The 14683-nt window shown below is 39.1% G+C and overlaps 1 protein-coding gene across 10 annotated transcripts in view; it reads left to right on the top strand.

Moving 5' to 3' along the window:
• The window catches only part of CPNE3 (copine 3), a 38274-nt gene that overhangs the window by 402 nt on the left and 23189 nt on the right, over positions 1-14683 (top strand). For 2 of the 10 annotated variants that reach the window (XM_061602613.1, XM_061602589.1), the window contains exons 2-7: positions 8228-8367; positions 8540-8719; positions 9910-9984; positions 11493-11564; positions 12951-13034; positions 13643-13732. In XM_061602613.1, the coding sequence (XP_061458597.1) occupies positions 8236-8367; positions 8540-8719; positions 9910-9984; positions 11493-11564; positions 12951-13034; positions 13643-13732 (633 nt within the window). In that variant the 5' untranslated portion in view covers positions 8228-8235. Of the gene's footprint in view, positions 1-3; positions 295-326; positions 432-610; positions 694-5534; positions 5620-8227; positions 8368-8539; positions 8720-9909; positions 9985-11492; positions 11565-12950; positions 13035-13642; positions 13733-14683 lie in introns of those variants that run through there. The other 8 variants (XM_061602581.1, XM_061602564.1, XM_061602556.1 and 5 more) reach the window with 8 other exon arrangements.

The following is a 14683-nucleotide window of genomic DNA, read 5'->3' on the forward strand; positions in this document are numbered from 1 at the left end:
AAAGCGCATGCGCATGACCAGTCCTTCTGAAGTTGCTTAGGTTACACCACCTCTGAAGGGAAAGGGGATGGGCGTACGCACGTACGTAGGAGGCACCGCCCCAGATTAAGTACCTGAGGGGGCTGCGTTGATGTCATCGTCCTCCCCTTTTGTGTTGTAGCGGGAGCTGGGTGAGGCCCTACCGGGAAGAAACACAAGTGCTTTAGGGAAGGGCTGTGCTCTTTGGAGGTTTGTACAGCAGGAGATGGTAGAGCAGCTGAGACCATAGAAGGCAGCACGAGGGAGTGTGTGTATGTGAGTGTGTAAAAACAAAAATGAGTGGTTGTGCTAGTTGGCAGTAACACAGGCAATCTGTGCTTGGTTGCTTTGTGGGGGAATTGTGGCTGGATGAAGCCTAGAAAAGTGGATGGACGGGAGTTGAAGTCTAGCAAGTGGGTGGGAATTGAATTACGCCTTGAATTGAAATTGCTTATTTGCTTGTTTGGTTAGCGTTTACACTCCTCCCGTTAGCCTAAAAGACTCTCAGAGCGGCCCACAAAAATGAGTTCCAAGGCAGTCCCTGTCTTTAGGCTCACAGTCTTGAAAAGAAACGACACACGAGGAAAAAAGCATAGGTGGGAGGGGAGAAAGGCAAACTTACGCACAAGTTTTTGAGTTATGCTAGTAATTAACTTTATGGCTTTGGTTGTACAGGTAATACTAAAGCTTGGAAAAATTCTGAAATGTCTAATTACCTCACCTGACATAGGTTTGCATTTTATTACAAAATGTATTTAAAAAAAAGAAAAAAAAGAATGCGTCCTATTATATCACATCCAAGATGACTTTCCAGTTAAATGAGCTGGGATCCCAGTTTCTTTAAATATGTTGATGTTCATTTTGATTATTGTCAAAGAGTCTGGAATATCCTTGATTACATTTTTTTTAAATATATAGAGTAGGTTGAAGAGTGTGGTTTTGGTTTGAACTCCATATTTCTTAGATGAAACTCCAAACTGAGGACTGCAGACTAAAAACTTGTGGCCTTTTATTCAAAGAGTATTGATAACTGTAAATTGTGTGTGTGTTTGTGGGCTAAATTTTGACTGAGGATGGAGGTAGGCTGCGGATTGGGTGTGGCGCCTGTGCCCAAATGGGAGTGTGTGGAACAAAACTGTATGTGAGATCTGCTTCACATTTGATAGGTGAAGTTCACCATGTTGACTTAAAAATTGTCAGAGAATTAGTTTGCATGGCAATCTGTTTTCCACTGCTATCTTAAGAACATAAGAAGAGCCTGCTGGATCAGGCCAGTGGCCCATCTAGTCCAGCATCCTGTTCTCACAGTGGCCAACCAGGTGCCTGGGGGAAGCCCGCAAGCAGGACCCGAGTGCAAGAACACTCTCCCCTCCTGAGGCTTCCGGCAACTGGTTTTCAGAAGCATGCTGCCTCTGACTAGGGTGGCACAGCACAGCCATCACGGCTAGTAGCCATTGATAGCCCTGTTCTCCATGGATTTGTCTAATCTTCTTTTAAAGCCATCCAAGCTGGTGGCCATTACTGCATCTTGTGGGAGCAAATTCCATAGTTTAACTATGCGCTGAGTAAAGAAGTACTTCCTTTTGTCTGTCCTGAATCTTCCAACCTTCAGCTTCTTTGAATGTCCACGAGTTCTAGTATTATGAGAGAGGGAGAAGAACTTTTCTGTATCCACTTTCTCAATGCCATGCATAATTTTATACACTTCTATCATGTCTCCTCTGACCCGCCTTTTCTCTAAACTAAAAAGCCCCAAATGCTGCAACCTTTCCTCGTAAGGGAGTTGCTCCATCCCCTTGATCATTCTGGTTGCCCTCTTCTGAACCTTCTCCAACTCTATAATATCCTTTTTGAGATGAGGCGACCAGAACTGTACATAGTATTCCAAATGCGGCCGCACCATAGATTTATACAACGGCATTATGATATCGGCTGTTTTATTTTCAATACCTTTCCTAATTATCGCTAGCATGGAATTTGCCTTTTTCACAGCTCCGCACACTGGGTTGACATTTTCATCGTGCTGTCCACTACAACCCCGAGGTCTCTCTCCTGGTCGGTCACCGCCAGTTCAGACCCCATGAGCATATATGTGAAATTAAGATTTTTTGCTCCAATATGCATAATTTTACACTTGTTTATATTGAATTGCATTTGCCATTTTTCCACCCATTCACTCAGTTTGGAGAGGTCTTTTTGGAGCTCTTCGCAATCTCTTTTTGTTTTAACAACCCTGAACAATTTAGTGTCGTCAGCAAACTTGGCCACTTTACTGCTCACTCCTAATTCTAGGTCATTAATGAACAAGTTGAAAAGTACAGGTCCCAATACCGATCCTTGAGGGACTCCACTTTCTACAGCCCTCCATTGGGAGAACTGTCCGTTTATTCCTACTCTCTGCTTTCTGCTTCTTAACCAATTCCTTATCCACAAGAGGACCTCTCTTATTCCATGACTGCTAAGCTTCCTCAGAAGTCTTTGGTGAGGTACCTTGTCAAATGCTTTTTGAAAGTCTAAGTACACTATGTCCACTGGATCACCTCTATCTATATGCTTGTTGACACTCTCGAAGAATTCTAATAGGTTACTGAGACAGGACTTTCCCTTGCAGAAGCCATGCTGGCTCTGCTTCAGCAAGGCTTGTTCTTCTATGTGCTTAGTTAATCTAGCTTTAATAATACTTTCTACCAGTTTTCCAGGGACAGAAGTTAAGCTAACTGGCCTGTAATTTCCGGGATCCCCTCTGGATCCCTTTTTGAAGATTGGCGTTACATTTGCCACTTTCTGGTCCTCAGGCACGGAGGAGGACCCGAGGGACAAGTTACATATTTTAGTTAGCAGATCAGCAATTTCACCTTTGAGTTCTTTGAGAACTCTCGGGTGGATGCCATCTGGGCCCGGTGATTTGTCAGTTTTTATATTGTCCATTAAGCCTAGAACTTCCTCTCTCGTTACCACTATTTGTCTCAGTTCCTCAGAATCCCTTGCTGCAAATGTTAGTTCAGGTTCAGGGATCTGCCCTATATCTTCCACTGTGAAGACAGATGCAAAGAATTCATTTAGCTTCTCTGCAATCTCCTTATCGTTCTTTAGTACACCTTTGACTCCCTTATCATCCAAGGGTCCAATCGCCTCCCTAGATGGTCTCCTGCTTTGAATGTATTTATAGAATTTTTTGTTGTTGGTTTTTATGTTCTTAGCAATGTGCTCCTCAAATTCCTTTTTAGCATCCCTTATTGTCTTCTTGCATTTCTTTTGCCAGAGTTTTTTTTTGGGGGGGGTGTTGCACTAGCTTTTTCTGAAGTAGACATGCAAACTGTGAAGGACAGACAAGTGTCAATATATTGCGGGAAAAGCTACGAAACTGTGGCCAGTTAAAACAGTGTGAGTCTTTAGGAACATGTTTGTTTTCTTCATGCTTTACATTCCTACTATGAGAAACATTGTGTAGTACTGGTGTTCCTACAGCAAACACAACTGCCACATAAAGTGGCAGCTTTGTGTGATTATCATAAGCACATGTAATTTGGGCAGTATATGTCATAGCCTGAGAATCTGTGTAGCCAATTGCGGGCTCCTTCAACATGTGTTTGAGGTGAAATATACATGGATGAGTTATCACATGGCAGTTTGCATGTAGGTGAAAAAAGTAAGAGCCTTGTTGCATCAGACCTAAGAACTAACTAGTCTGTGGCCGATAGTGGCCATCCAAATGCTTCTGGGAAGCCCCAAAGTTGATCTTGTGGAAGGCAATAGCTGTTTGTTGCTGTTGCAGCCCAGCAATTTGTACTTTGAGATTCCAAGTAGCCAGCATGATTAATAACCACCTTGGTATTTCTTCTTGAAATGAAAGGCGGTATATCAATTATTGCAGTGGGTTTAATAATAACCATTGGCTGTGTTTGGATGTAGTGTGAAATTGTGTGTGTGCTAACTGTTACGACCCCACTCTAAAATTTGAATTTCCAGGCCTTCATTGACTGTGTACAGGCTCTGAAACTTCCTCCTCTGTCTAGTTTTCTCATTATTGTGTTTCTGCCAAAGATTTTCCTGTTCTTGTAGGTTGTTTTTTAATCTTACTAGTGTTTTTTTTGTATCTTACTGTTTTGACTTTTGGCTGGCTGGTTGTGATTTTATTGTGATTTGTTAGCTACCCTAAATGTTAGCTATGAAAAGGCAAAATAATTTTTGTTATAATAAAATTAAGATATCAGACAAACCATGGTTTTGCCTGCTTTTGTTTCACATGTGCTCAGCACTTAGCTTCATAAGTTCATTCTCATCTCCATAGTGCCACAGTTTCTTGAGGTGTAGTTAGTCGCATTTCCATGGTACAACACGTCCTTGAAGTGGAGCAGCATGGTTTGTTACTTGCCTATGAATTCAGGCATACCAGCAAACATAGAATCTTTGAGTTGGAAGGGGCCTATAAGGCCATCGAGTCCAGCCCCCTGCTCAGTGCAAGAATCCTAATTAAACCATATCTGACAGGTGGCTCTCCAGCTGCCTCTTGAACGCCACCAGTGTTAGAGAGCCTACCACCTCTCTAGATAATTGGTTCCATTGTTGTACTGCTCTAACAGTTAGGAATTTTTTCTTGATGTTCAGTTGAAACCTGGCTTCCTGTAACTTGAACCCATTATTCCGTGTCCTGCATTCTGGGACAATTCAGAAGAGATCCTGGCCTTCCTCTGTGTGGCAAACTTTCAAATACTTGAACAATGCTATCATATCTCCCCTCAGTCTTCTCTTCTGAAGGCTAAACATGACCAGTTCTTTCATCCTCTCCTCATGGAACTTTGTTTCTAGTCCCCTGATCATTCTCGTTGCCCTCTTCTGAAACCGTTCCAGTTTGTCTGCATCCTTCTTGAAGTGTGGTGTCCAGAACTGGATGTATTACTCAAGATGAGGCCTAACCAGTGCCAAATAGAGGGGAAATAAAACGTAATGCTATTTGCAAACTATACTGTTAATGAAACCTAAAATAGCATTTGCCTTTTTTGCAGCCACACCACACTGTTGGCTCATATTCAGTTTGTGATGAACAACAATGCCAAGATACTTCTCGTATTGAAGTATCTCCCATCTTATAACTGTGTATTTGGTTTATTTTTCCTAAGTGCAGAACTTTGCACTTATCCCTGTTAAATGTCATTCTGTTGTTTTCAGCCCAAAGCTCCAATCAAGATCCCTTTGAATTTTGTGTCTGTCTTCCAAGGTATTAGCCATACCTCCCACTTTTATTAGCTATAGGTACTAGCTATCCTTCCCAGTTAGCACAAGCTGTGGTTTCAAATCTTGGTTTATTGGCTCTAAATAAACAGTAGTTTGTGAGCAGGCTGAGGTTCAGATATTAAAACATGCATGATTTAGCAAAAACAGGCTGTGGTTTTGTATTCTGTTTGAATCCAGCCCTGTTCTCCATCGCTTTTCCTACTTGAAAGTGATAAATAGTGTGTGTTTACTTCATTTGTTTATTTAGGAAACAATTGCTTGAGGAGAAGTCATTGTAGTATTGTTTGGAGAGGGCGGCACCCTACCTCCATCAGGTCCTGAGGCAGCTAACAGGCCTCAAAGGATGTTTGGTTTCACTTGGCCTGGGTGAGTTTATGTTTGTATTGTGACTAGCAATGAAATAATAATGGAACACTGAATCTTGTAAATAGAGATGCCATTGGAATCTGGAATTAACTGGAGTCCAAGGACTGATTCAGGTGTTCAGAAACATTAGACTTGCTCTTGACTTGGAAATAAGTTGAGTGGATCTGCAAAAACATGAATGTATATAAGGTCTTGCAAACTTCCCTGACGTTTAGCAAGCCAGGATGCAGTTTCTAGTGCAAAAAAAAAAAAAAAAGTGGAGTTTTTAGGTTAACTTTTAACTGGAAGATCATCTGATATGAAATGCTTTTCTAGGCTCCCTCGCTATTATTTTTATCATAGCAATTGGATGATGTTTGTGTTCACTTAACATTTAGATATGTTCTACATTTTAGCTCAAGTTGTACTATTTATTCCCTATTTTGTTTAAAGCACACACTCAACTTTAAACATGCTTTAACAGAGCGAACACATTGACATTTGCTAACAATAGAAACATCAAAGAGTCTTGGGCACTTTAAAGACAAATGGATTTATTGTGGCATGAACTTGGATGGGCTGAAACGTCCATCATACTGGTTGTTATTGGCACCAGGTCAAGACATTTCTGTTTACCCAAGCATTTTAAATTGCTCTGACTGCCTCTGCATCTGCCTCTTGTTATGAAAGATATGTGATATTGCATTATACTGTGAGTTGTTGTTGTAGACTTCCCTGAAATGCATCACGTTGAAGAGTGGGTTAGAAATTTAAAGAGTAAATCATCATCTTGAAATAAATCATATTAGGAGTCAAAAGATTTGTCTCACCTTTAGTTCATTTCTTAGTAATGTCTAAAAGAGATTGGATTCATGGTTTAGTCTGGCCTGTTATAAAGTCTGAAAATCCTTGAGAAGGTGAGCTACTTTCGATTGAAGCTTCTGGCCTAGACCCAGAAGGGTGTTTTATTGCATCACTGTGTGATAGTTTCAGTAATTTTGTGTGTCTGTAAAATAAGAATCTTGTGGCATTTAAATCTATTTAGTCAACAATATATACACTTACCTGGGAATGTCCCATTGAAATCAGTGTGGTTTATTTCTGACAAGAGCTGCATAGATTACAATGTTGTAGCATTGCCTAGATTGCAATGTTATAGCATAAGCTTTTGCAAATTAGAGCCCACTTCACCGAATGCATGGTCTTATCCTCAGTTGGCAGGTGTATATAAATGTGGGTGCAGCTGATGGTTTAACCTGTTAAGCAAGTTAACTCTGCACACTTAGCACAAATATTTACTAGATGTGTCACTATAGTCCCCCTTGCACATGAATGCTATTTATATGCATGGTAATTTATCTGTGAAAGATTAAGGTGCTAGTTCAGTTCTCCTATAGACTTCCTAGTAGAGAAATCTTTTTATTTTCTATCCTCGCAGGCACATGTTTATCTCAGATAGTTGACCCAATCCAGCTGGAGGGACTCCTAGCTGAACTGGACACTGTGTGTGTCACTTGGGGCTGTGTGTGTAGTTTCTCTCATCCAGTAGCCGGAGCTGTGTGTGCAGAGCTTTTCCTTTAAAGACAAAATCACAGTCTCCACCTCACAAGTTGCTATAAATTATTTTATTTGGTTTTAAAATTGACAAAATACTCCCTCCATCTGTGTTTTGTGATTTAATTTATAATCGCATTCATACAATGCCATATAATAATCATTCCATATCTGTTAGGAGTTGGTCTTCTCAGTGTGGAAGCACCTATACTTTGGAACTCCCTGTATATTAACATTAGGCAGGTGCCTTCTCTGTGCTAGATACTTGTTAAAACACTTTTTATTCCAATAAGACTATCCAGATATATAACTTGGTATTTGCTTTTAAATTTTGTTGATTTTTATCTGTACTAGTGACAATTATATTTTATGTACACTGCTTAGAGGCAGGTTTGCCAGCAGCTTGTCCAGAACTGCCTTTTATTTCAACAATACTGTATAAGTTGCCTAGTTAGCAAATATACTCTGATGTAGCTCTTCCTTTCATCTCCTGCACCTAGATAGTTGTCTTCCATTAAACTGGGCCCATCTATTTCTGTATGTCTCGGAGAAGAAAGGGAAGCTTCCTCTACTCACAGTATTGAGGATCCAATTTCCCAGCTGGAGGAAAACCCTTTGCCCACTCTTCACGCTGCAGAAGCCCCATGGTGGCCGTTCTTTGGAACTGTCTGTATACTTTTATGTGCAGTGTCTCTTTAGTTGATAGGTGTAAAAGATAAAAAGGCATGTTCTGCTTTTGGGAGCTAATTGTGCTGTGTTGAGAAGTCGAACAGAATTTTGTGAGAGGTCTTTTTCTTTTTAATGAATAGAGTTTATTCTAGTTGGAGAAAATCTAGGTTGGTCCTTCTTTTAGATGAGATTAGTATAGACTATGTCTTTTAGAAGGCTTTTAGAACCTATCTTGCCATATTCATGATTTATCAGAGGACTGTTGGGCCACAGTCAAGCTTCGGTTGGCTTAAGCATGCTTAACTCTGTTGGGTTGGGCCTTGAGCTGTTATAATTATAGTCTATGTTGTCCCCCTGTCCCCCACAAACCTTCATTAAGTGTATTTGTTGCTTTCTTCTCATCCAGTGAGGCAGATGGCAGCACAGTGTGTAACGAAGGTAGAGCTGACCATCTCCTGTAGCAACCTCCTGGATAAAGATGTTGGCTCCAAATCAGACCCTTTGTGTGTGCTGCTTCAGCACACAAGTGGACAACAGTGGTATGAGGTACAGTATGATGATACTTAATTAAATACTTCTAATACTTAATGTCAGTCTGTTTGCTAGCTAATAAAACTCTTTAAATTCAGTTATTAGGAAACGCTAACTTCTAGGATGTGAGAAGTGGGTTTTATTTCTTTGTATCCTCGTGTAATGAACTCCTGTGTCTGATTTGCAGGTTGATCGCACAGAAAGGATCAAGAACTGTTTAGACCCCAAGTTTTCAAAGAGATTCCTAATTGATTACTATTTTGAGCTAATCCAGAAGCTCAAATTTGGAATTTTTGACATTGACAATGCAACCGTTGAACTGAGTGATGATGACTTCTTAGGAGAATTTGAATGCACATTGGGGCAGGTAGGTGTAAATAGCTCCTGGATGTTTTCGCTCACCTTTAAAGTGTTGTGGTGATTGCTTCATTTACAGCTTGCTTGTTCTGCCCAGAGAAATTCATTTGACTTGAAATTTCATTTAATTTGGTATTAATTTATTCCTCTGTCATGTTAGCAAAACCAGGAGATTGTCAAAGTGAAGAAAGTAACATGTAGGTTCTCATTTGTAAGTTCTGCTTTTCAATAAGAATCAAACTAGTAAGTTGTCTACCTTTTTTTAAGGCATTTTCTCCAACGTTACGTCAAATGCTATTGCTACAAGAGCTACTTTCTGTGGTTTACCATCACTTGCTTCCTCATGCCTGAGGATAAACTTATTCTCTGTGCATAAAATTAGAACAAACTGAAGATTTTTTAAACAGTTTTTTTCTTAAAGCAAAGCTGAAGAAATAAGAGCAACAAAGATGGGTTGATTTAAAAACAAACCCAATCCTAAATATGTAATACCATTAGTTCATGTGTAGGCATTAAAACACTTCCTTTAGCAGCCTGTTCATCATATTTATCCAGTTGATTGTGGAGTAGTTAAGGACAAATATATAGATTTACACGCGTTCTATTTGCCATGCTTTTTCATAGATGAGGTACAATCTATCCAATGTTAAAAATAAGCTTTGCTTTATTATTTTGATCTATATGTTTGTCCAGATTGGGCTGATTCAAACAAAACAAAATCTGCTTAATAAACCATGTTTTATTAAGGAAATATTGCTAATTAAGCAGAAAACAAGTGTTGGGCCCATGTGCTTGCCCTCCCATCCTTTCCTCACGCACCTTTCCTTTGTTGCTTCCATGGTTTGCGTGAACTAGTTTCCTGTTGCATCCAAACTGGGAAACAAATCTGATCTTGGTTACTTAGCCAAGGTAAAGCCTCAGGTTTCTGGTTTGGTAACAGCAAACTGTGGTTTAACCAACTATGACAGAAGCAACAAAGGTGGCTCATGAGGGGAGTGGTGAGTATATAACACATGGGCCAATGTCTTTTGTGTTAGGTGTAGCGTATTGCCAAAATCACTGCATCTGAACTGGCCTGTCTGTGTTACTGTTTTTTCCAGTAATCCTCTAATAGTTTTGAATAAGTGACCATTTACAAATTCTGTAAACTAGGTAAATTCTTAATCTGTCATGGTTCTGAATATTTCTGTATTTGAACAGATTGTTTCTAGCAAGACACTCACCAGGCCGCTACTGTTGAAAAATGGCAAACCTGCTGGGAAAGGAAAAATTACGGTATGAAAATATAGTTGACTTACTCCTTCTGGTATGAATTTATAACAATGGAATGTTAGGAGATTTTTAAAAAGTGGTATAAAGTAAATTTAGATTGTATAAAAGACATAGTCTTCGAGCACCAAATTAAATCATATACAGAAAACTGCCAATTTAATGGGAAGTCAGAGACCATATCTATATCAATATTTTTAAGTAAGATGCTGTAATATGTTTATTTAGGAAATATGGGCCGCTAAGGAAAGAGACTGAGTTTGAAAATTTGCTAAGCTCAGGCAAAAACAAAAGTTTAATTAGAAGGATACTTTTTATAAAATAACCCTAAAAGGTTATTGTTAAACTTTTTGGATGGTATAGTTCCAGAATTTGATTTAGAAATTATCTTAAATTTGTTGACAGGAACAAAAATTGCAATTGCTAAGGTATGGAAAAAGAAAGAACCTCCGTTAATTTTGGATTAGTTTAACAAAGTCTGGGAGACAATATTAATGTTAAAATTGACATACCTTAGAAGAAAAAATGGACAAGTAAATAGATTTGTAGCACAGTAGCCGTTACTATGTTTTGGAACAACAAGATTCAAGATAATACCTATCCATACTCTTCATATACATTATTATAAAAGGGAAAGGAAATTAATATGAAAATAGTATAAACAAGAAAAATAATATATCTTTATAAAAATTGTATGATTCTCCTGTTTCTCTTGTTTTCATCTTTCTCTGTTAAAACTTATATAAATATGTATAATTTTTTCTCTTCTACTTTCTAAATGTATTTTCAATTATTAATATGCCATGGGAAATTAATTTTAAAAAACAAAATGTGTGTTGAAATTCTATGGAAGTTAACAGGATTCAGACTGCAATCCTATGCACTCTTAAACTGGTTTGAATGAACTTATTTCCAAATAACATTTGATACATGCATAGGATTGGTTTGTAAAGTGTTTTACTCCACACTAAAGTCCCCTTAATTTCTTCACCTCTGGATTGTTTATACATGTTCAACTTTATTTTGGGGGTTGAGATTGATTTTAATTTACAAAAGAATTACATGCCTAGTTCTGCATGCCCCAGTGCTTTGGAAGTTATTTCTCAAACAGCAGCCTCGTATGTCATAGGGAGAAATCTTGGGAAGCTGAAAAGAATTTTGAAAAGCAATTTTCTTATGGCATTATGGATCTACTCTTCCCTACCTAACCCTTTAATGTTCTAAAATTGGGAAAAGAGGCATCCTCTCCTTGGTGCTGTAAAATCATATTTTTTAAAATATTAAAAAGATGCTCCTGATTTGATATGTACATTTTCATTCTACCCTTGTTGGCTCTCTTAAAGACCTTACTATGAATGTGTTCTTACTGCTTTTGAAAATAGTAGAAAATTTACTTCCCACAAACCTTCTCTACTTGTCATACATTTCAGCCTACTAGCCATAAAATGATTTGCCGTCATACTTTAGAATGCATTGTCTTATCATGGTGTGGCCTTGTCTTTGTGCTTACCCAGATTACAGCTGAAGAAGTAAAGGATAATCGAGTAGTCATATTTGAAGTTGAAGCAAGGAAACTGGACAACAAGGTACTTCAAGGTTGCGATCCTATGCACTCTTATCTGGGACTAAATCATATTGAACTCAGTGGGCAGTGTCCAACTTTGCCTGCTTGGTTGCCAAGCAGAATGGGCCTGTTTGAGCCAAGCAGAATGGGCTTGCATGCCAAGCAAAACCATAACCTGCTGGTTCAGAGGTAGTAGCAAACTGTGGTTTCCATGTAAGCAGAATTAAAATGGAATGTGCAAGGAAAGGAGGAGAGAGCAAGCAAACACATGATGCCAAATCATGACATTGCATGAGAACCAACCCAAAGAGGTGATTTCCATTTGTGCTGTTGAAGGGAGCCCTTATATCTGTGGCTTGGACAAATGAGCTTCACTTCAGTGGATTTCATAAAAACTGAAATGGTACTTTCAGATTTGGGGAAGAAGCACATACCTTTTGTGTAGTCCCATTTCATCTTTAAATAAACAGCTTGGTATTTAGGCTGACTTGTTATAGCCTGTTGAACTTTCTGACCTTTGGTAGTAAGCTGAAGCCATAAGTTTTGAAACTGCTTGTTCTGTGTTTTCCACATCCAACAGATAGATTATAGTCCTCTTGACATCTGAGAAAGATGTAACTCTGAAATGAATAGTAATGAATCTTACACCATTCCCACAGCTTTGCTATATGTGACTTCTTTTGTTCTACCATACTTACATTTCCTGACTAGTGCTAGTTAATGCTTCTGCTGCTGTCATTGTTGTCACTGTAATTATTATTATTATTATGCTGCTGCTGCTACTACTCCTGAGAGAGAGAGTGCACTTCTCCAAAAATGTTACACTATTTCTATTGTCCTGAGTAGTACTGGAAACACTTGCATTCACTGAATTTTCCAAGGAAGGAATTGCATTATTCTGAATGGAACCACACATGGTCTGTATGTGCAGTGCTGCTGGAGATGAGGAAAAAGCAGAATAGATGTTTGTATTTGGGATAAAGGTGGTGTCTGCTTTGAACAGGAAGTAATGAAAAGCCATGTTTGTATAAAGCATTTTTATCCCATTCTTTAGCCGAAAAAGCTCCCAGAGCAGCTTACAAAGGTCAGTAGTAAAACGGTCCCTGTTCTCGATTTTACAATCAAAAAGTCATGACACACAAGGTAAAAGGAGGACGAAAAAACCAAGCTCAGGCACCAGCTCTTGATGTTGCAGTTCTTATAACAACCAGCCAGAATGGGAACAGTTCAAGTAGCTTGATGGAATGACTGCAATCAGGTGACAGGTGAGGAAGTGCCAGAGGCAGCTATCCTAGCAGAACCAATGGAATAGTCCTTCTTTTTTCTCCCCCTGCTCTGCAGCCTGATGTTTGCAGAAATCTCTTGCCTAGAGATAATTTTGAAGCAATAGCCTTTGTTTTAATTGCAGGATTTCTTTGGAAAATCTGATCCTTATTTGGAGTTCCACAAGCAGACCTCTGAAGGAAACTGGGTGATGGTGCACAGAACAGAAGTAAGGTGGTTCTTACTATTTTATGGACTGGGATAATTTCAGTATATTTGGTTCTATTTTTCCAAGGGTGTATCATTGGTTTTTTAAAACTATAGCACCTTCAGAAAGCAATGTAAAGGCTACTGAACCAAGCAGCATGCTATCTTATTGTGATAACATAGGAAGTTGCCTTATACAGAGTCAGCCCATTGGTCCATCTAGTGCAGCCTTTCCCAACTAGTGGGCCACCAGATGTTGTTGGACCACAACTCCCATCAGCCTCAGCCAGCATTGCCAGTGGTCAGGAAAGATGGGAATTGTGGTCCAACAACATCTGGTGGCCCACTAGTTGGGAAAGGCTGATCTAGTGACTGGCAACAGAGTTTCAGACAGGGAGTCTTTCTCCCAGCCCCACCTGGAGATGTTGGGGATTGAAAGTGGGACCTTCTGCTTGCAAAGCAGGTGCTCTATCACTGAGCTGTGCTCCCTCCCCAAGTTTGTGATGCTCTTGGATAGGATTAGTCATAGTGGTTTGAAAAGCAGAAGTAATGAAAAGATGGTTAATGAAAAAAAAAAAAACCCACGCAGGAATAGCCCTAATAATATTTTTTTAACATTTATTTATTTAGGTTGTTAAAAATAACTTGAATCCTGTTTGGAGGCCATTTAAAATTCATCTGAACTCTTTGTGTTATGGTGATATGGATAAAACAATCAAGGTAACGTATAAAGAATGCAGAAGTAGAATGTGCATTTAAAACTAGATTAAAGCCTGGTACATGCGACTCTCTAAACCAAACCTTGTTTGTTCCTGGTTACAGCTCATGATTAGGGTGGAGAGAGTTTAAACACGAGTCCCACTTCAGACAATGTGCTGAGTCAAACTTTGCCTTAGCTCAGCACAGCAGCAAAAAGGAGTGGGGAGGAGCAAAGTGCCTACGAGCTCCTCTCCAGGAGCCTGGACATTCACACAGTCTTACTAAGGCACATTTGGCTTAGCATGTCATGCGAACCAGCTCAAAAGCATCTTCCTTTTGATCAATTCAGTACTTACAATTAAATTTTTGAGGGTTATATGAATTACAAATGAGCTTTTCCTATTGTCTATATATATGATCCTAGCCTGGAAGTGTAGATGTTTGTTGGTAACAGCAAAAATGGCAACTGGTGGGTGCTTAATGCCTTGAGCTGAAAAATGGGACTGTTCTCTCTACAGTGGTATACATGTAACTAGGCTTAAGTAAAACATACTTTTCTAAGGAACAAATATCCCACTTAAATACAGAATTTTGTAGAATGAATGTGGTGCCTGTTAAATAAGTTGTTTGACTAGGCTGTAGGAAACATTGTTAAAGCTGTATTTTACTGATCATTCTTAGCTCTGTGAAATCTAGTATTATTGAGTTACTGTGCTTGTAACTCAAGAGTCACCTAACAATACTTTAAACTGTAGTTTGTCTTTGCTTGCTTCATTTTGCTTTTAATGTGATAACCCGTTCCTCACTTTAACCGCACCAACTGAATCCTTTTTTTCTGATTTGCACTATAGTGCTTCCAGCTGCAGCATTGTGCTAGTTATAAAATTATACAGCCACGAGAGTGGCTGTATACTATAGTCAGCGGGGATTTTTCACATTCCGCAATGTTAAATGGAAAATATCCCCCCATGC

This window comes from Rhineura floridana, chromosome 1 (genome assembly GCF_030035675.1).
Source record: "Rhineura floridana isolate rRhiFlo1 chromosome 1, rRhiFlo1.hap2, whole genome shotgun sequence".
NCBI lineage: Eukaryota > Metazoa > Chordata > Lepidosauria > Squamata > Rhineuridae > Rhineura > Rhineura floridana.